This window comes from Danio aesculapii, chromosome 18 (genome assembly GCF_903798145.1).
Source record: "Danio aesculapii chromosome 18, fDanAes4.1, whole genome shotgun sequence".
Classification (NCBI taxonomy): Eukaryota; Metazoa; Chordata; class Actinopteri; order Cypriniformes; family Danionidae; genus Danio; species Danio aesculapii.
In genome coordinates this window covers 41724983-41746794 of record NC_079452.1, presented here as the reverse complement: position 1 = coordinate 41746794, position 21812 = coordinate 41724983, and the positions used below count along the sequence as shown (strand labels likewise).

The 21812-nt window shown below is 35.4% G+C and overlaps 1 protein-coding gene across 1 annotated transcript; it reads right to left on the bottom strand.

Annotated features, from left to right (window-relative positions):
- Positions 1-1658: 1658 nt before the first annotated feature.
- On the bottom strand, positions 1659-21674 carry cry1b (cryptochrome circadian regulator 1b). The gene is made up of 13 exons (XM_056478204.1): positions 20950-21674; positions 13241-13349; positions 12983-13125; positions 11001-11185; positions 10831-10919; positions 9690-9830; positions 9295-9606; positions 8190-8341; positions 7872-8074; positions 7317-7415; positions 7078-7170; positions 6926-6972; positions 1659-2574 (listed from the first exon to the last, which is right to left on the bottom strand). Exons 1-13 carry the CDS (start codon positions 21105-21107, stop codon positions 2572-2574), a joined length of 1734 nt encoding a protein of 577 aa, XP_056334179.1. The 5' UTR covers positions 21108-21674; the 3' UTR covers positions 1659-2571.
- Positions 21675-21812: the final 138 nt, after the last annotated feature.

Sequence of the window (21812 nt, the reverse complement as noted above, 5' to 3'; positions counted from 1 at the left end):
AATGAATTCATGCATCAATGCTCTTCTTTTTCGCTTTCTGTGCGTCAGAGATCCTTGAAATATTAAGCAGCAGTTTACTAAGAAATATGTACACTCACCGGCCACTTTATTAGGTACACGTCCAACTGCTCGTTAACGCAAATACCTAAATAGCCAATCACATGGCAGCAACTCAATGCATTTAGGCATGTAGACATGGTCAAGACAATCTGCTGCAGTTCAAACTGAGCATCAGAATGGGGAAGAAAGGTATTTTGGGTGACTTTGAACGTGGCATGGTTGTTGGTACCAGACTGGATGTTCTGAGTATTTCAGAAACTGCTGATCTACTGGGATTTTCACACACAACCATCTCTAGGGTTTACAGAGAATGGTCTGAAAAAGAAATATCCAGTGAGTGTCAGTTCTATGGGCGCAAATGCCTTGTTGATGCCAGAGGTCAGAGAATGGCTAAACTGGTTCGAGCTGAAAGAAAGGCAACAGTAACTCAAAAAACCACTCGTTACAACTGAGGTATGCTGAAGAGCATCTCTGAACGCTCAACACATTTAACCTACAGCAGCAGAAGACCACACCGTGTGCCACTCCTGTCAGCTAAGAACAGGAAACTGAGGCTACAATTCGTACAGGCTCACCAATATTGGACAATAGAAGATTAATAAAACGTTGCCTGGTCTGGTGATAAGTTTCAATTTTCTTGGCACACTTTGGGCCCATTAGTACCAATTGAGTACCAAAATCATTAGTACCAATTGAGTACCAAAAAGGAATATTTCCAGTACCTTGTTGAATCTATGCCACAGAGAATTAAGGCAATTCAGAAGGCAAAAAAGGGTCTAACCCGGTACTAGTAAGGTGTACCTAATAAAGTGGCCAGTGAACGTATATGTTCTGACAGAATAAACAGTAAAATCAGCATTATTATTTAAAATGGCATATTGAATACATATTATATTATCTAAAAGTTATTCCGGTAAAGATGAATTTTCTGGTGTCATCAAGTCTTCAGTGTTTTACTGTCCTTCATAAATAATTTTTAAATTAGCTTAAAATATCAAAGCTGAGTAAGAGTAATGTACATCTCACGATCACATCGTGACTGAATGAGCTTTATTCTGTGAAAACAACCGGCAAGATGTACATTATTCCACTTATTACACGGCTACTTGTCGCAAAATGAAGACAGATGTGCATTATTCAGTACTTATATGTGACTTGCATGGCAAACCAGTCACATGTATACATTTTTTTTTTTAAATTGAGATTCACACATAATCTAAAAGCTATATATTTGTTAAGATTATTAAATGTATATTATATTAAACATTATTTAACCAATATATAACTAGAAAATCTGGAAACTGAGAAAACCTGCTTTAAAATTGTCTAAATTAAGTTCTTAGGAATGTATGTACTGTAACAAATTAAATTATTGTAGTTGTCTGACAGTTCATGTAAAGAATATGCAATTCATACAATTAAAACAGCAATACGATTATATATGTTCCTACTAACCAACACTGATCATAGTTAATATCGTTAGTATTTCGTCAATAACACTATTTTAAACGTGCATACACCGATGAACAAGATATCATTTACTGAAACTTGGTAAAGGGTCTATCATGTTTTAATGGTGATTTATAAAGAAGACATTACAGCAATCAAAAAAAGAGTATTATCTCTCATATAAAAATTATATAATGGCAAGTCTGTAAATAAGCAAGAAAAAAAGAAGTTATGTACAATGGTTTGCCAACTGAATTACTTACAATATAAGCATTTATATATACATTGTAGACCTTAAAACAAATCCACTTGTGCTTATAAGAGCCAAAGGGCTCAATGATAAAATTATCTGCTTAGAAAAAGCAAAAATCTCTAAATATAAAGATTTTTGCTCTGGACTTTTACATTTGAATGTGTTTCTCTATAAATTAAATTAGAATTTTAAATAATTTAATTCTTTAAAGTGCAACTAAAATCTTAAAGGTTCAATTAATGGCTGATAAACTCTTGCTTATGCCTATAAAGATGTGAATTTCTTAATAAATCCCTCTTTTATTTTATAGAATTGTTTAAAACACAATTACTGCCAAAAATAAATGGCAAAACAATGCACATAATAGACATTAAATGGTATGCTAGACACATACGGTCACAAAGAGAAATAACATATAACTTTAGGTTTGCGTGAATAATACAACAAAGCTTTTTCCTCATTAGCAAACAGCTTACATGATAAAATGCTGTAATTACGTAGATCGTGTCACATCAAATGGCTTGGTTTACAGTTTCCTGGTCCACCACGCTTGACCTTGATGCTAACTCAAGTTATACAAGGAGAATGACAAGATGGCAAAGCATAAAGCCAAAGCTAAGCATGGAGGAGTGGATATTAGGCATGCAGAGATGGTGTCTTTTGTTCAGATTTGGTCTCATCACATGTCTGAGGAGAGGTTTGTGTGTTTATTCTTGCTTCCATAGGTTAGTTGCAGTCATTCCTCTGAATCTTTGATGCAAAATCTGATGTTCGGTCTTCACCATGTCGCTTAAAAGCAGTCATCCCTCTTACTGTAGACAAAAACAGAGAGGTTATATTTTCTTTCTTGCATTATTCAAATGTGATGTGTCTTTTTATATAAGATATTTATTGTGTGTGGCCATACACCCAAAGCGCTTCACAATCTTGGTGGGGGGGTGGGGGGGTTTGTCTCTCTACACCACCACCAGGGTGCAGCATCCACTTGGATGATGTGATGGCAGCCACAGAACAACTGTGCCAGTGCACTCACCACACACCAACTATAGGTAGATTTGAGAGACAGTGATAGAGCCAATTCGGTGGATGGGGATGATTGGGAGGCCATGATGGGTAAGCGCCGATAGAGGGAATTTGGCCAGGAAACCGGGGTTACACCTCTACTCCTTATTCAATTGAATTTAATTCATGTTTATTTATATAGTGTTTTTTACAATGTAGATTGTGTCAAAGCAGCTTAACATAGAAGTTCCAGTAAAGTCCAGATTTATGAGAAGTGCCATGGGATTTTTAATGAACACAGGACCTCGGTTTAACATCTCATCTGAAAGACAATGCTCACCAACAGTATAGTGTCCGTTTCACTATACTGGGGCATTAGGACTCACACAGACCTCAGGTTGAGCGCCCCCCTGCTGGCCTCACTAACACCAATTCCAAATGTCAGGTGCCGGTAAATCCAACCTCAAGATGAAGGAAGATCCTTAATGCAAGTGTAAATGGAATCTAAAATGTTGAGTGTGTCCAATTTCGACCAGTTGCAAAAGCAGTTGAAAGACGGCCTTCAGAGTGTAAACAGCCACAGATAAAAAAGGCAACTGTACCAAATGTATAATATAACCAGTATGTACTTGGACTAAGAGTGTACTCAAATGAGGCTACGTAAACCGAACATGGGCACGTTTGACCCCCATATCCCGGTTCATTTGACTAGTGCGATGTTGGCTGGCCCTGGCCCACTTGGAAGAGGTGGAGCTAGAGCACGGTTCAGTCGGGCTTGGGTGCGAACTGAAGATGCAACATCGCTTTCAAGAGACTGTTTCACAAGGATTTATTAATTGGAACAATTCATTTTGGTGCCACTTGAATGCTTGAGCTGAAATCAGAGGAACAGGAAATAGAGAACTGGAAATGTACTTCTTTACTTGAGGAAATAAACAGGCTACATTTTTAATCGGTATCCCATGAGTAATCTAACTGTAATTTGTAATCAATTGCCAAGCCTGCTTACTGTATGTGCCCAGCTTGAGTTTTCCAACTGTGCATTTGATGTACGAGCAGCTCACATATGTGCTCTGAATCATTTTTTGCACTACTTAGTTTGTCTGAAAATGTCAGCACTTCATCAGGCCATTGTGTGGTTGACAGCAGCTACTGTATTTTAAATGAGAACAAAGAAATTTGACAGACATAAGCAGGGCTTGACATTAACAGTTGTGGCGGGTCAGTTGCTCCCACTAGGCACTTTGGCTGATTGAAAATAAATTTCAAATTGCCAGCGCTGGCTCGTAGGAAAAAATTAGAATTTTAGTTTGTGACCATTTGTCAATATGCAAACAAATTTGATCCTACAATCGAGAAGCAGCACGAATTAAAAAACAACTGTTTACGCGAGCAAAAGAAAGCAGGTGAATACCAAATGAGAGGATGATCATGTGCACGATGAGACACAGGCGATCCTCACTCACTGGCTTCAGCACACAGCTGATGTGAAGCGCCCAAGTGTTTAAAAGCTCCCGTGCCGTTTCCTCACATGAAGCAACCGTGCCTTGAAATGTAACTGGTGCTATCGGCTCTCTTTGGAATAGACTGGAAAACAGCGATGCTCATTTACCAACAGTCCTACTGCTTTCAAGCCAGGGCTCGAGATTTACTGTAAGCAGCATCAGTTGCCACTTTCCCTTTAACCAATCTTTGAACAGAATATTAATATGTCTAATGTTAACTGTGTGCGCGCGAACATTCTTTCATTATCACACATGAAATGTCTTTCACCAGCTTTCTTTTGCTTACAGTTATTTTTGTTAATCTGGTTTAATTATCATCCTTTATAATAACTTGCTTTAATATGTTTTATGCATAGTTAACTGGTGATTAGGACCTTTAGCCTGAAAGGTTTTAGATACATGAGAATATTTTTTAAATGTTTATTGTTTTTTTAAGAACATTTTTGTTGAATAAAGTGTAGGTATGCAACTATATTTTGACACATTATTTTAAATTTGTGGCAAGGAAATAATGAGTTTGGTGTGGCCAGTGAAAAAAAAAGGGTAAATCCTTAGTGTTGAGCCCTGAAAAGTCATGTGAAATAAAAACTAATTGCAATGCCACACTATGAAACCACAACCCATTTGCTCATGCATATTGAGCAAATGCCACACACAACACACAGAAAGAAATGAACGAGGAGGCACGTGGAAAGAACACAATATTTAAATCAAGTAATTTTAGCATGCCAGTCAAATTTATGCATATAAAATATATTTTCCCAACAACAAAATTGTGGCTAGTGAAAATGGCGAGTGGCTAATGGCCATAGTGACTGGTGATCAAAAGATAATGTCAAGCCCAGCACAACAAATTACTGCATGGTTTATAGCATACCAAGAATTCCCACTAATATGCTGTTATTAGTAATGTATTTTGTATTTCCTGTTAAATTATTACAGTTGTGTTAGATGACTTAAGATTTTTGTGAATTTGTTGTAGTCCAAATTAAATTATATTTGCATATTTTGTTCAACTACTATTATCTTGTTATAGACAGAAAAGCCATTCTTTATGTAATCCAACTTTGCTTTGTGGCTCTTTTTTAAAAGTACCGATAAAGGCACTAGCTGCATCCCAAAGGGCACACTATACACTATGTACTTATGCACTTACAGGCTCAACAGGATAGTATATGCATGCAGTGCCGTCCCAAATGGAACACTTATATTTTCTTTACTAAGCGGAAATTCAAACCGTTTCCCAGATGGTGTTTGACGGTTGCCAAATTATTGAAATAAACGACCAAACCACCAAATAATACCTGCCATAGTATAACCGCATTCACCATCAGGAGGCGGCATAATCACTCTCATAGGATAATTTTACTTTCACAATCCGAAATAAAGTAATCCAACATAAGTGCCCGAAAGCTCTGCCCCTTCGTCTATGTGAGCAAAGCAGCGGCTGATAAGTGTGTGAAGTGCCAAACAGTCCACACTTTTTTTAATGGTTAAATAAGTGCACCATCTGGGTATTTGGAGTGCATTTATACTTTTCAGAGTTTTTACACTACAGTAGGCATGTGATCAGCTGAGGACAAAAAAACAAACAAAACAAAAAAAACAAAAAAGGAAGATGAGAAAAAAAAATAATGATAATAATAATAATTTTGGACACACAATTTAAGTTTTTTTTTTTATTCATCAATTTAAATGTTTAGCAGTTTAATAGTCACCTAAATAATGTTTAATAGGTTTACAATTGTACCGCAATGTCGGGACAGATCCACACACCGCCGCTAGATGGGGCCACTAACTCGGTTAGTTCTCTTGTGTCCAAAGAATATAACTTTCTCTGTAATTTAGTGACTCTTTATTCCACTCGATAAATAAACTACTAGTCAGTCAACAATTCGAACTGTAAAAACATGAAGTCCAGTTAAATTGAGCAGCCTAAAATGCTTAAACATTCCACCCTGAAAAATATATCATGCATTGCTAAAGAGTTTATCACTTTCACTTTCCTTCAGCGTAGTCCCTGTTTTAACAGGTTTAATTATTTATAATGTTTTTTTAAATTAGTATTATCCTTAATAAAAATAATAATAATTTTAGGATTTATGCAAATCACAGGGGTCACCCCATTGAGCCTGGAAAATACAGAAATCGTATTTATATGGAAGAATCACATCCTGGCTACAGTGACAGGTGTATAGTGGTCACACTACAGTGAGAGGTGTATAAAGGGTCTGAGGTGCTGTTTAAACTAATGTGTTTTCTTTTTAAAACACACAAGTTTTGTTACAGTTACACCTGGTGTCCATACTACTCCAACATCTTCGACTCAAATATTGAGTGTTTTGAAAGCGCTGAAGACCCTGTTATAGTTTGGAGATGCTGTCGTACTGTTTCTTCTGGACTATTGCTTAGATCAATTATTTGTCAACCACCTCTCATATGACCCTTACCCAAACGGTAGATATCTAGAATAAATGATGGCAAAATATGCACACACCCAGTGAGGATGACTGGTCACAAAGTAGATGTTTTTGAGTGTATATGGTGGAAGGAGATATTTTTCTGGCTTAAAATGCCAGTCTGGAAGAGGAGCGTTTTCATCCTAAAAACATTCAGTTGTGTAAATGCAGCCTGAGATGGTGTGGAAAGAACTCACCTCTCTGTGTCTGTTTGTGAGCTTGTCCATGCCAGCACCTGAGTAACCTAGATTGGAAAGAAAGACTTCTTGTTCAAGCAACCGAAGGTCGATTTCACGCTTCACATGTAAGCAGCTTTCATTTACTTCAAAGCATCCTTTTGAGTACACACCTGGCTGTGGCTGCACACTGTTGACAAGCTGTTGACCACAGGACACTGCAAATGCTGGAAACTCTGCTTGAGAACTTGCTGGTGAGGTGTGCACTGGTAAACAAAGCATAAAACGTGTAACAACGTGAATAAAATGAACCAAACTGCCAATATAGATGATCAATAAGATCACAATATTTATAAGCTTCACAATATCAATTACATAAAAAAACTAGCCGACAAAGTGCTCATTTGTATACCTGTAATGTGAGTGCTCTCCTGTGTGTCTCCTGAGGAAGGACCTGCTCCATTACCATCTCCATTGTAGGCTGTGTTTGATGGAACAGTTGCAAGGAGTCCTGGCATTACATAAAGATCCATTAAAACCCAAGACCTTATAGCTGGAGCAATCAGTTCAAATATCTAGTTCAGTAATGTAAATCTAAATGGCACAGGCTGATGAAATATACAAGCTATCACATGGCAAGCTGACTGGCATCTATAGCCAATTATATTGCTTGCTGAACCATAAAAAAAATTCAGGTGCTATCATGCTATCAAGGCTTATCTGAAACCCTCCACGTACCCCAGCTCCACCTGTCTAGAGCCGTGAAATTAATGTATGGCTGCAGCAGCATATCTTACATGCTTACAGCAGTGTATCTGTGTATCTAGCGGCAGTAGCAAGTCCATATTTCTGTAGAAATTCTAGTCCTTTAACGTATTCATTTATATGTTGAAATCATTTTGACGGCTGTTATGATTGATTTAGATTTCTAAGAGTTGAGAATTTGAAAAGTGCACCATATTCTTACCTAGGCCCCGGTAGCAGGACAGTTGCTGGTAAATCTGTTTCATTCGCTCAATGTTTATCCTGCTGGCCTCAGCGTGATTGACCATGGGTTTGGGGTAGTGCACTCCAATTATGCATTTGGCAACCTTCTGAACACTTTCTGGGGCATTCCAAGGGTCATAGATGAATTTGGCAGGAAAGCCCCTCAATATGGGCAAATAGCGTCTGAAAAAATATTTAAAAACAATTTGTTTTCAAAGAAAAGATTAATATTGAACCAATCAGTTTATTCACAGTAATGTGAATTTTAGTAAATTAAAGTATGGGTCGAGTAAGGCACCTAATATAGTCTCCATTAGGGTCAGTACGTCGCCCGAAGCCAACTGGACAGTAACAGTGAAAGAACTGCTGGAAGAACGAGCTGCACGAAAGCCACATCCAGCTTCCTGCATTGACGCTCCAGTCTGCATCCAGCAACAACTCCTCAAACACCTTCAGAAAGAAAACCAGCATAATATAATATCAATATGCAGCCTTGGAAAATTTAGGAGACCACCTGAAAATTTTCAGTATCTCTGGATTTATAGTTATGATTTTGAGCAGGGTTTCTGATGGTTTCACCAAGTCAAATGCAAGACTTTATAAAGCCTGTTTAAGATCATCAAGAATTAAATTTCAGACATATGTAGGGCTAAACGTTTAAATGGTCCAGATGAAAAAAAAATCTTATTAGTTCTTAGCCACAAATTTTACATGGTGTCAAAACAAGCAAACTTGAGTTGTATAGATTCTTTTTTCAACATAACTTGTCAAATTTTTAACATAACTTATAACATAAGTTTGATTGAGATGTATTGTTGGTAATTGGATGCGTGTTGGATCGATTGGGTAGCTTTACATAAAGAAAATTTAAGATCAGTTATAAAATGGTTTAAGACCTACAACAAGACCCTTTTAGTTGTTGAAATTTAAGACCTTTTAAGACTTTAAAGACCCCACGGACCCTATTGAGTAAAGCATAACTTTTTTATTCTATAAACTGCCGATGGCATTTCTTCCCAATTTAAAATGAAAATGGTCAATTAGAGCATTTATTTTCATAAAGTAACTTAATTCAAAAAGTGCAATGTTTCAGGCTTAATTTTTAAACCACACAATTCTAACATTTTAATTTAAGAAAAATTAAGAAATCAATATCAGGTGGAATAGCCCCGTTTTGCTGAAGACATTTGTTATTTTGACCAATTGCTTTTCTTTATAAAAGCGCTCTCACTAAAATGCGCAATTTTTAGTTAAATTAGGAAGAAACGTTATTGACTAAAACAAATATTAACATTTAACTCAAACACAATATTTCAAGAGAAACAGAATATTCAAGCAGTTTTTTCTTCCTATAGCTATCAATTACAGAACAATAAGCAATTACAGAATAATGATTGGAGTACCTTCATGCCCTCTTCCCAGCTGATCCACAGGTCTCCACGTGTGAGGAAGCAAGCAACTGCATGCCTGGCCAGATGGTGGATCCATCCCTCCTGTCTCAACTGGGTCATTATTGCATCAATCCACGGGAAACCAGTCCGACCCTCTGCCCACTTGGCCAGAGCCTCTGGATTCCTGTCCCATGGAATCTGCACGCAGATGGGATTGAACTCCATTTTGTCAAAATGTGGGTTGTTAGTTGCAGCTGTGTAGAAGAACTCACGCCACAGTAGCTGACCATAAAGAGACAGTGACGGGGCGCTGTTCTTCTTGACCTGCAATCGAAAAGGCGGGAAAACCATGAGAACAACCTTTCATATATTGCTATGATAAAAAGTCAAAACAAGGCAATCTTTACCTTCCTGTAGAGGTCTGTTAGTTTGAAATAGAAAAGTCTACAAGAGAGGCAGCCAAACCGCAAGTAAGGGCTCAGGCCTGTGGGACTGGCCAGCAAGGAATTAGCGTTCATTCTGGGGCGTTCAAAATTAGCCACCCAAGCCTGTAAAAACAAACAAAAACAATTAGTAGTTGATAGAAAGAAACTACATGTACTCATTGGAATTTCAGGTGACTGTGGAGGTCATTTGAGTATAGTGAACTCATGGTCACATTTAAGAAAGCAGTTTGAAATGATTCGAGCTTTGTTATCCTGCTAGAAGTAACTATTACAAGATGGGTCCAACTATAAAGATCTTAGATGGACAAGGTCAGGAGCTTACATGTACAATAACATGCATAAAGTATGCAATAAAAATAATTATAATAAGTATAGTTAATCATAGGCTTTTAATGGTAAAATTATGAAAAAAGGTTACTTTAACTGGTATTATGACAAAACTATTTTGCTTTTAAGTATATACTTGATCAGAGAAAATAAAAATTGCAATAGGATTATAAAGTACAATATGTAACACTACAAATGTTATTATTAAATGATAATAGATTAAAATTAAGAGTGTGAAAAAGGCAGATTTATTACAGTTACTATGTTATTATTAGCTTAAATTACAACTTTTTATTAGTCATCTTAATCTACTTAATATAAGGACTCCAACTATGATTTTAACATGTTATCAGGCATCACCTAAGAAATTAACATCACCTAAGATTGATAAAAGTAATCATTGTTTAGGTAGTCTTAGTGCACAGTGTTAACTGTAATTTACAGAGCCCTATATATAATATTTTCAATCAATTTTTCAGCATGTAGTAGACCAGATTAGCATATGAAAATCTTCATGTTTGAGCTATTAAGCTAATCAATTAAATCACCCAGCATTTGATGACACTGCTATTGATAAAACCACTGCAAATACAATGTGAACATGCTTAAAAAACATCAATATGTCAACAATTATTGACAGATTTTTTAAAGTGCCCACAATATCAATATTGTGCATGTTCATTATCATGATATACCAAATATCAGCATATATCTAGGTTAACACAATGTAAAAATGCATACTTCTAGAACGTAACGTAACAGAGTACTTATTTACCTTCCTCTCCAGGTGTCTCTCTAATCGAGTCAGAGCTTCGGTCTCTCCACCGGGCCACACAGCAGTGGACAGTCCCTCTGTTTCAAAACCTGAAGACATAAATCCTCATTTACAATCGCAGTTCAAAGACATGCACACATATGCTAAGTGAGGGAACACGGGTGTCTCACCGAGCTCCTCCAGAGACGGTACACCAAACTTGTCGTCATGATCATCACTGACTGGTGTGGTGCATTTGCCCATAATCTCAGCTGTGATGGTCTCTGCTGGCATCTCCACACGATCCATTCGACTGATAAGTGTCTGAAATCGCTTATAGGTGAGGGGAGACTGTCCTCCGTTTAACTCAATGATCCTAGAGAGAGGCGAAAAAGCACATTTGTCAATGATTAGGAAATATAGATTTTTTTTGGCATTTACAAAAGCAAAAACATTTCATAAAAATTCTAAATATTACATATTAATGAAAAAAATGTGTTTGTGATTGTTTTCATCTTTATTCCATGTAATTTTTACACAGTCAGCAATGAAATAAAGTAAATATAAAAAAATACTTTACAAAACTAATTAAAAGTGAACTAATTTACTAGTTTTTCAGATATCAGCAGGATTATCAATTATTTGCTTAAACTTGAAAATATGCTAAAACAAAAAAAATCTAAACTTACTAAACACATTAGTAATATAACAATTTAAGTAATGTTGAAAAAATATTTATGATAATAAAATGATGTTAATACATTTTTATCATATTATTAATGACCTATTATATAATTTTATTTTCATTTGTTAAGTGATTACAATATTATTAATATTAACCAATTGTACATTTTTATATATTGGTAATATAAATTACATTACAAAAGCATCTTCCGCAAATTATATATTTGATCCAATATGAAAATAGATGTTCATATCTCATATAAGTAGAATCGTATTAATTACAGGTAATTCTACTGTTTTCATATTTTAGTATTATATAAAAATATTAAACAACAAAAATGTTCAAATGCTCTTGATACAATGCTTATAATAATAAAATATTATAGATAAAAATATATACTTAAAACAATACTTTATGCAGTTAATAATTTTATTAACAACAATAAATTATTACTTATTGTGATTGACAGTTTTCAATAAATGTTTTCGATTTAACCTTTGTTACATCTTTTAATTCATATTACAAAATACAACATTACAAAAATCTGCATCACAAATTTTTCATTACAACTGACTTGACAATAGCTATGTTTCCATCCAACTATTTTCATGCGCATTTTGGATATGCGCATAAAAAAACAGATGATGGAAACGCCAAGATGCACATACATTTTGAAAATGAGCATTAAAAAAATTTGCATAACTGGGTAGGATAAATATTTTATTCGGTAAGAAAATGTGCATAAACTGCGATGGAAACACTTTTACCGAACAAATTTCAGTATGCGCATTTAAAAACAGGTCATGTGATATCGTTATAAGAGATCATGTGGTGATAAAAAAAGTCTGTGAATTGTAAAACATCTAAAATGTTGTTTTGGTCATGCTAAAACGCTTTAACCATTTCAGTGTTAGTGTTATTATATTATTAATTACCGGCAGAATTGTCAAGAGCGTCTGTGCTCCGCGTCTCATGCTTCGAACGCCACCGCGCATTCATTATGTGTCCCATTGTCTTCTGAGCTGCAAGTCATTTATAAAATAAAGGAAAGATTGACGCAGCTTCTCCTACCACTGCAAATTCCATCTTTACTGTTGATATTTGGCACCAGTTTATCAGGAAGTGACGATTTTGTTCTCTTTGACACATTGGATGGAAACCCTGCTTTATTTGCAAGTCTTTTATGCAATAATCTAGTTTTGCGCATAAATTTAATTCGCATCTTTGAATGGAAACAGCTACTGATGCATATTTAGCCAATCTGTATTGAAACTAAATTTGCTGTATTATTTTTGATTATTAGAATCTTTAGTACTTTGAATACCATTCATTTTAGATCGATAAAATCGCTTAATATCTGTCTATTTCTCCTTTATTTCTCGCTAAAGAGTTAAATATCAGGCACGATTGCGAACTGCCTCCCACAGGACTGCTGGCATCTATGTGGGAGTCATTTGGGCATGTGGCACTGATTCCAGATCCACTCACTTGTCCAGATCATAGAGTGTGTGGGAGATCCTGACGAACACTTCCACCCCTGCCTCAGTGGCTAGTTTCCTAATGGCTGCATCACGATCCTTCCCGAAGGGCTCAGAGTCGTACTCATATGACAGCCGGCTGATTTTCCACTCCTAGAGATAGAGAGGAGAGAGAGAGAGTGAGAGTTAAAAATGGGGCACAGCATAAATACGCACACAAAGCAAGGCATGTACTTGCTGAGAGTTTCCAGGCGGTCTGTTCACTGACCTTGAACAGTCTTGGAAAAACGTCTGTAGGTTGTCCTCTGATCACAAAGAGCCGAGAGTTAAGTTTGCGAAGGCTGGCATCCAAGTCCTCGAGGCACTGCAGCAAAAACCTGCATTACAAAAAAAATTATCAAAATTCAATTAATGAGCAAATAAATCTTAATAGATCTCTTCATAGCAACAACAGAGGAATTTCTCTGACAAAAAAGAAAAAAAAAAGTTTACTAATAAACTGCATGCTGCTTAATAAGGGGCCCTATTATACTGCATTCTAACTTTCTTTATGTTATGGATCTGCAAAATTGCAAAGCTTAATCCACTCAAATCACACGGGGCTTCAGCGTCAATGCTTGACGGAGGCCGTGTCTAAAGTTGGTTCTGACGCGATCTTCATAGCAGTGTCAGCCAATGAAATCAGACATTAACTGGCTACTGTCTGAGCTGGGGTATTTGCATAAAGTAATCTGATTGGCTGACGCTTCCGTTGGTGATTGAAAAGTTGAGAAATTCTCAACTACAGCATTAACTTTAAAGTGAATGAGATGCCTTGATGCTGATGCACCGTGTGAATACACAAACAATTGTACATAAGGAATTTAAATCGACTAGACTTAAAAGCGAATATAGATGTTTCTGGTTTTTGATAAAGTAACTGAGGTTCAAGCTGTAAAGGAACCGCCCTCTTCAGCTCATTTGCATTTAATGAGGCATGCATGAAACGAGTTTGATTTCCACCCATAAAGAGGCAAGATTTACTTAAGATTTACCCTGCCCCCCTTCGAAAAAAAAAAAAATAATAATAATAAAATAGTTATAATAATAAAATAATATTATCTAATATTATCTATATTATTATGTATATTATTTAAATCAGTCTAAATGTTTAGCAGTTTAATAGTGACCCAAGTAATATTTAATAGGTTTATACTTTGTACTTCAATGTCGGGAAAGATCCACACACCACCGCTAGATGGCGCTACTAACTCAGCTAGTTCTCTTGTGTCCACAGAATATAATTTTCCCTGTAATTTAGTCGACTTTTTATTCCAACGTCATAAAAAGTCTACTAGTCATATTTAGACATAAGGACAGATGACTTACAGAGAATAACAACAAATGTGCATCCTGCAGCTGTATTTATAATGTACATGGAGCGTATGTGGTCGTGACATGCAAATGTGAGCATGGAAAAAGTGTGCACAGCCGCATACACATTCAAATCGATTTCATGATCTTGCATATTGTCAGCTGCTTCGTCATATTATAGGACTACACAGTATCATTAAGCTGCGGTCACACTGGACTTCTCCCCATAGACTTACATTCATACGCACGTGAATGCATCAGATCGGAAACACAAGCTCGTGCTTCAAGCTTCGCAGATCGTTGCCTTGGAATGTTCAAGCTTGGTGAACTCTGACTTGCGAAATCGCATCACTTGACTGCGCGAGACCCATCGAGGATCAAAACAAGACCTCTGTGTACTGAAATTTTAAATGTGGAGCACTCGCTTGATTTTTTAAATGTCTAATTATCTTGTTTAATCCCGTGTAGGTAGGTCTACAATTACATCCCTGAAAGGCATCCAGAATGAAGGGGTCGCCTGCTTTGATCACGATGGAGACCGTGGGGGAAAAAACTTCGGATTTACGCAAATTACAGGGGTTGCCCCACTGAGCTCGGAAAATACGTATTTATGCAGAAGAATCACAATCCTGATTATACAATAAATTAATTATTCAACAGATATTGTGAGCAAAATTTTTACACACACATTTGGGCCCTTATTCTCCACAATAACAGTCAAAGTGATATAGTCCCAATCTTGTTTTTGAAACTTTGAGCGCTCGTTGATTCTGAAAAAAGGCAACTAAAATATATATAAAGCAACTAAAATAATCAGAATTAAAATTACTTAATTTTTTAATTTCCAAAAATGAAAATACCTCAATGTTCAAAATTTTGATAATTTTGTAGAGCTTAGACAAATGTGCATTCTTTATAATTATTTTTAAATATGAATTTTGAACCATTTTCCAGTTCAATTTTAATGCTTGTTCTTAATTTTATTTAATCATTTTAAATCTTATTGAATCCTCCCTTATAGCTGGCTGAGGCTCTGAAGTCTGGACTATTGGTTGAGAACTGCTGTGCTACATTATTTTCAATGAAGCACATAAGGCTTAAAGTGGCCAACACTGGACATATTTTGAAATATCATACATGACTTTCTCTCTGGCGCCTCTTAATATGTAATAAGGGTATAATCCTGTCTGAGCTAGAGTTTCCCCTTGAAGGAGTGCGTATCAGCTGCGGCCAGTTGAGCCTGTCTGTAACCTTTCCTGGAGACGTCTGATCCGTTACAGTACGTCCAGGTCAAGATAAAGATGAAACCACTCATTCATTCTCAAAGTCACTGTGTTTAATTTCCCTGCATGTGAAAGCTCACATGCTGATTGTTCTGCAAGTAAGAATTAAAGGAAAGAAGAGGACAGAACACCAGTGTTTACTGTGTGCTTTGTTTACAGTACAAAGTTTGTTTTCTGTGCGTTTTAGAAAAAATGTACCATTCAAATGTTTGAGGATGGTAAAAAGAGTTTAAAAAGGTTTTTATGGAAATATGTAATCAATATTATAACAATTATAAAAAGTGATATTATCAATGACTAAATATCACTTTTAGGGCTGCATGATATTGTAAAAAACTGACTTTGCAATATTTTATTTTTCTGCGATAAATATTGCGATATTAAGTATAAATTCAGCAGATGAACTGAATAGATCTGTTTTGAAAGAATTCATAATTTTATTTACATTGGGATAATTTTGTAAGGTATCTGCATAGATTATAATAAACCAATCACAAACACTGATATATACAGTATAGCAATGATACTGTACAAATTAAATACACAGTGTGTTATGATTTTCTGTAATAATATCAGCAATAATCAGAATAATCACAAATATAATGATCAAATGTAAAATAATGTGTAGATTTGTATATTTAAACACAAGTACATAATTTCTGAATGTGCCTGAATGCTTTAAACTGACTTGAAATTCTCAGACAGGCCATAAAAACACAAATAATTGCTAAAAGTTTTGGTATATCTATATAGTCTATTATAATACTGGTTCATCTGCGATGTGACTATTGCTGATGCACATATTGCGATATCAATACTGAAGTGATATAGTGTGCGCCTTATTACTATAACATAGTCCCTTATTTATCAGGGGTTGCCACAGCGGAATGAACCGCCAACTATTCTGGCATATGTTTTTCACAGAAGATGCCCTTCCAAACGCAACCCATCACTGGGAAATCGTGCTATAACAATTTAAAAAAATGTATGTTGATCAGATTTTTTTTGTAACTGAATTTTGTTTAAAGGGGGGATTTTCTTCAAGTAAGGATGCCTTAAACTGATTAAATGTGAAAAATACATTTATACTAATTGTTCAGCTTTGCTATACATTTTAAAAGATATTTGAATAAGGGCTGCACAATAAATAGTTACAGCATCGACATTGCAATGTGCATCCACAATAGTCACATCGCAAAGATATGCAATGTTGAGGTGCAGTCCAACTTTTACATTTACATATACAAACCCATAATACATGCACTGTTTATTTCACTTTTATCTTTGCTTTGTTGCATTTATCTATGCTTGTTGTTTGTTTATTACGTTATGCATGATTCAATCGCCTACAAAATCATCCCAATCAATTTAAATTAATAAATTCACAAATAACTTGTTGCTTATTTGCATGCATGTTGAGATATTGACTGCTTATTGTAATTTATTTTTATTTAATGCCATGTCAGCAACCAAAACTATTTTCATGGCAAGAATATTTCAATAATAAATATACGATTAAAAATCAACAAACAAATAATTACATAAATTAAATTAGATTTGTGCTGCTAATACATGATAAAAATGTAAAAAAAAAAATTCCTGCTGTCACTTAGCTAAAAATGTCCTTAAGAGAGTTCATTTCATTAAACAGTACAGTCCAGTAAAATGTGTTTTACTGTGAGAGAGGAATTGTGCAGTACAAATAGGGTTGGGAAATTAATCGAATCATCATTCAGAACCTATAATCAATCAAATTTTTTCAGGTCAATTTTTTTCAATTAATTTCCCTACAGTGGTTAGAGTCACTTGACCCTGCTCTGTTTATACTTTCTTATATACGAGTAATTATGCTTGAGCACACACATATGGTCGGGCACAGCCTTTGCACAGTCGCATACCTCTTGCCGTGGCTGACGCAAATACTGAAGTTTTTTATTTTACAAAAAATTTGACTTCGTTTTAGTCAATGTGTGTTTTCAATTCAATTGTTCAATGTTGATGTTTAATGAATATTTATAGATAGTAGGTAGTGTTTTCTTCAATTTTAAAATCAAGTAACGCACCCTTCATTCAGAAATCTCTCACATGTAATATGCGAGCATATTTGCTTAACAAAACTAGTCACGGAAATATGAGGACAAAAAAATAAATAAAATAACTGTTCACTAATCGTGGGGGAGTTAAATATAATAAATCAAAATTTAGATTTCAGGCCAAATCGCCCAGCTTTAAGTACAAACATTGAGTGGGGTCTTCACCTTTGATCAAAAAACCATGGATTATTCTTGTATGCCCAATATGACATCTGGTAAAAATCACTTGATCAAATCTAGTCTCAAAATTCTGTTTGAGATTTCAGGTTGTATTTCGACTGCTTATTAGTACTTAGTACTTAGTTCTGTGTGATCTTATTTTACATCCATGATCCTATCCAATACCTAAACCACCTTAATAACTATTAATAAGGAGCAAATTATTTTTTTGAGTTTATTGAAGCAATGTCAAGATGGTTTGCTAAGAGCGAGAACTGAACCTTAAAATAAAGTGTGACCAAAAATTCTTTCCAAGTATAACAAAGGATATTGCATATATATTGCTATAAAAACTTCGCAATGTCAGTTTTTCCAATATTGTGCAGCCCTAATTTAATTGATTAAAAAGTGACAATATACTATACTCTGTATTCACAATACAGTTTTTAAACTCCTGTTACTAAACAGAATTAAAGTTGAGTCACTTCATAAATTTAAATCAGTCCATGTGACTTAAAATCGGTCACAAGATGGATTGATTCAATGATTTTGCTAAAAAAAACCTCAGATTTGCACTAAAATATTTTCAGTTTAATTTCAAGGATCAACAAAGTAGTGTAAGGAGCAACATAAGGGGGAGTAATTAATGTCAGAAGTTAAGTTTTTTAGAAAAAAGTTTTTAATTTTCTCTAAAGTTTTAATTTTTGAGTGAACTAACCCTTTAAAACAGCCTTTGTAATCTCACTGCATAGCCTACAAATAATAACAGTAAAAATAGGTACAACATCTTGTATATTTGTGTATAAACTCAAAAGTGCTGCACTATTGCTAGTACATCAGCCGGGTTCCTTTTGACACATGCCTATTAAAAAAACTGTAAGGCTATCCAGAAAACCTACACACATAAACTTTCAAAAGAAGCCTTTGTGTGAGATTTTTTTTTGGATGCAGATTAACAATGGAGAGGAGGTGTACTGTATTCAAGAGGCTGTTTCAAGGAGGAGAGAAGTAGGTCAGTGCTGAAGGGGAATGAGGTAACAGCATCTACTGACACACTGACCTACTTCCACACGTCCTGCACCGACTGAGAAGGAGGGGAGCTGTATGTTACATCATCGCTTTGCTATGAGAGGGTGACCGCTCAAGTATCCCACAAGGAGATCCCAATACAGTACTTTCTCATAAAGATACAGGCCGCCTGTACCATCAGCAATAGCAGTTTCTTAGAGGAATTGTCTGTGTTGATAACACACATGTCCTTATAAAATTGTAGTGCAAGCTTAAATAAAAAGTTAATCAAATGCTCTTTAAAATGGCCACACAAAGAAGGGCTATTGTTAACCAGCAACCTAAATTAAAATAGGAAAATAAGATAGTCTTTCAGCGGTTTCACAATGCAAATCTGCACTCAAATCAGCTCTTAATCTTTATACTAAATAATCCTAAAATAATAATAATATATTATTATAAATATATATAACAATATACATACACACACATACATACATATACATATATTTGAGCATCAATATCGCAATGTGTGTCTCTGCAATAGTCACATGACAGGATTTGATTATTTATTAAAGAATAAAAGATAAAGATATTATTAAATTATGCATTTATTTTTTATTTATACAGGGTGGGCCATTTATATTGATGCACCTTAATAAAATGGGAATAGTTGGTGATATTAACGTCCTGTTTGTGGCACATTAGTATATGTGAGGGGGCACGGGAAAGAATAAAGTTAAGATAACACCAAGCACACCATTGTTTGTCTTGTGAAATTCCCAATAAGTTTGACGTGATTGCAAAAAAGTTGGATCCAAGATGGCCGACTTCAAAATGGCCACCATGGTCACCACCCATCTTGAAAAGTTTGCCCCCTCACATATATTAATGTGCCACAAACAGGACATTATATCACCAACCGTTCCCATTTTATTAAGGTGCATCCATATAAATGGCCCACCCTTACATTGATGACCATGATATTTTACATTTGATTGTTAAATTTCTGTACTTGAAGACAGTTAGACTCCCCAAAAACCACTGTTTATTTATTAATTTTTTGCTTTTAATTTAATAGAATTTATGCAGATGCACTGCATAGAAAATGTCTTGATCATCCCCCTCAATGGAATCTTTCCAAATAGAGCTAATTATATTCATATTGCAATATATAGATTGCAATGTCAGATTTTTCTAATATTGTGCAGCCCCAATATGCATATATAGATATTCATTTGTTTATTTATTTACTTTTAATGTCTTAAATTTTACCAAGACTTGCAGAAGATATAGTAACAATGGTTTATGCAAACAAAAAACTTGTTCTGCATATTTAACAAGAATTATTTGATAACAAAAACAAATTCATTGTCATATATTGTTTATGCTATGCCACTTTTTCAAACCACTTGATGTCACAATAATCAGTAAATCTTTAACCATTTAAAATTCGTATGAACACTAATTATTTTACACATTTTAATAAGCACTGGTCATGTTTAGTATAATGTTTCTCTGTATTTGCTTGTTTTAAGTTTTAAGTTAAATGTCAATATTAATATTTGTTTTGTTATGTAACATCAGACCAAATTTAGAGCATTTTTTCCCAGAATTTGACAACTGGTGGAAAATAACATTTTAAATTATTGTGACAGAAAATCAAGATTATTGCACCAAATATTAATTTAAATGAATATTATGAATATATAAATATAAACCTCTCTTACAATTTTCCTTTTAAAAAATGTTTCTTTAAAAATTAATTCAAATATGTCTGAAAACATGATAACTTTTATGCAAAAAATGCTCTAAATGAAAATTTTTTTTTTTTCATATTTTGAAGCAATGTCATCGGTAGTGGTACAAAAAAAGTTAGAAAAACATTACTTTAAAGAAGACCAACAGCTACAGTAACTTTTGCATTAGACTAGTAACTTGTCACTTCACAGGCAGTGACTGAAGCATCAATGACTTAACTTCACAAGCACTAGTGATGTGAAGCATAATCCCAAAAACAGACAACTGTCTAGTCATAAACCCTCAGGTCGCACACGTGCCTTGCTCCAAAGCAAACTCACCTCCATCTGCTGATTCCCACATTGGACGATCCTGCAAACCAGGGGTCCAGTATGTAAACGCATCTCAGATTATCGGCTCCCATTATAGAGTCCCGCAATGAAGGGTTATCATGGAGCCTCAAACCCTTCCTGAACCAGTGGATCGTGTTGACCACCATGTCTCCAAATGTATTGCAGCCCCTTCTGAGATCACGAGAGCTCCAGCAACTCCTAAAACTTCGTAAAACCCCTCCAAAAATCAGTTATAAAGTAGGTTCTGGAGACGCGTTTGATTTAGCCTTGCTCAAGAAAAACTTGTCCCATGTTGAAGTTGAATCTTTGCGCGCTTGACTGATGAATCACAAAATTCATATAGCTGCTTTACACACCCCGTGGCTGACGACACGATGACAGTGTGTGAGTGAATTTAGTGTTTAAAATATACGCAAAGCACACGTTACTGTAAAACTGGCGGATTAATAGAACACACACGTAGGAAAATACAGAAGAGAAAGCACGCGCACGTCAACAATCCGAAGGCAAAACAAAACAAAACGACGACAGACGTTCGGTTCAACTTCCTCCCAAAACGTCAAGTAAACGCGTATTTTAGAGTATATCTATGTGTACGCGCACATTCTCTGTCAATACAACATTGAGAGCGTCGAATATTTGCGAGTTTGTTGTCCTTTAGCTGAATGTCAAATTTAATTCACCCCGTGAACCATCAGCCAGCCATCAGTCGACTCCGCCCACTCACTGACGCAAAGGTGCACATACGCAGTTTATTGGTCAGATCTATCCGCCCACGTAATGTAACATCACGTTTTTACGGCGTGCTCACACACTCCCGCGCTTTTCGTTGCCTTATATAATCATGGATG

What these genes read in the sequence shown, in the direction of transcription:
- cry1b (XM_056478204.1), bottom strand. Translation starts at nt 21,107, where the DNA reads ATGGTGGTCAACACGATCCACTGGTTCAGGAAGGGTTTGAGGCTCCAT. An exon ending in ACACTCTATGATCTGGACAA is followed by an intron (nt 11,186 to 12,982) that starts GTGAGTGGATCT and finishes GCCTCTCTCTAG; the next exon opens with GATCATTGAGTTAAACGGAG. An exon ending in GTCCTGCTACCGGGGCCTAG is followed by an intron (nt 7,416 to 7,871) that starts GTAAGAATATGG and finishes ATGTAATGCCAG; the next exon opens with GACTCCTTGCAACTGTTCCA.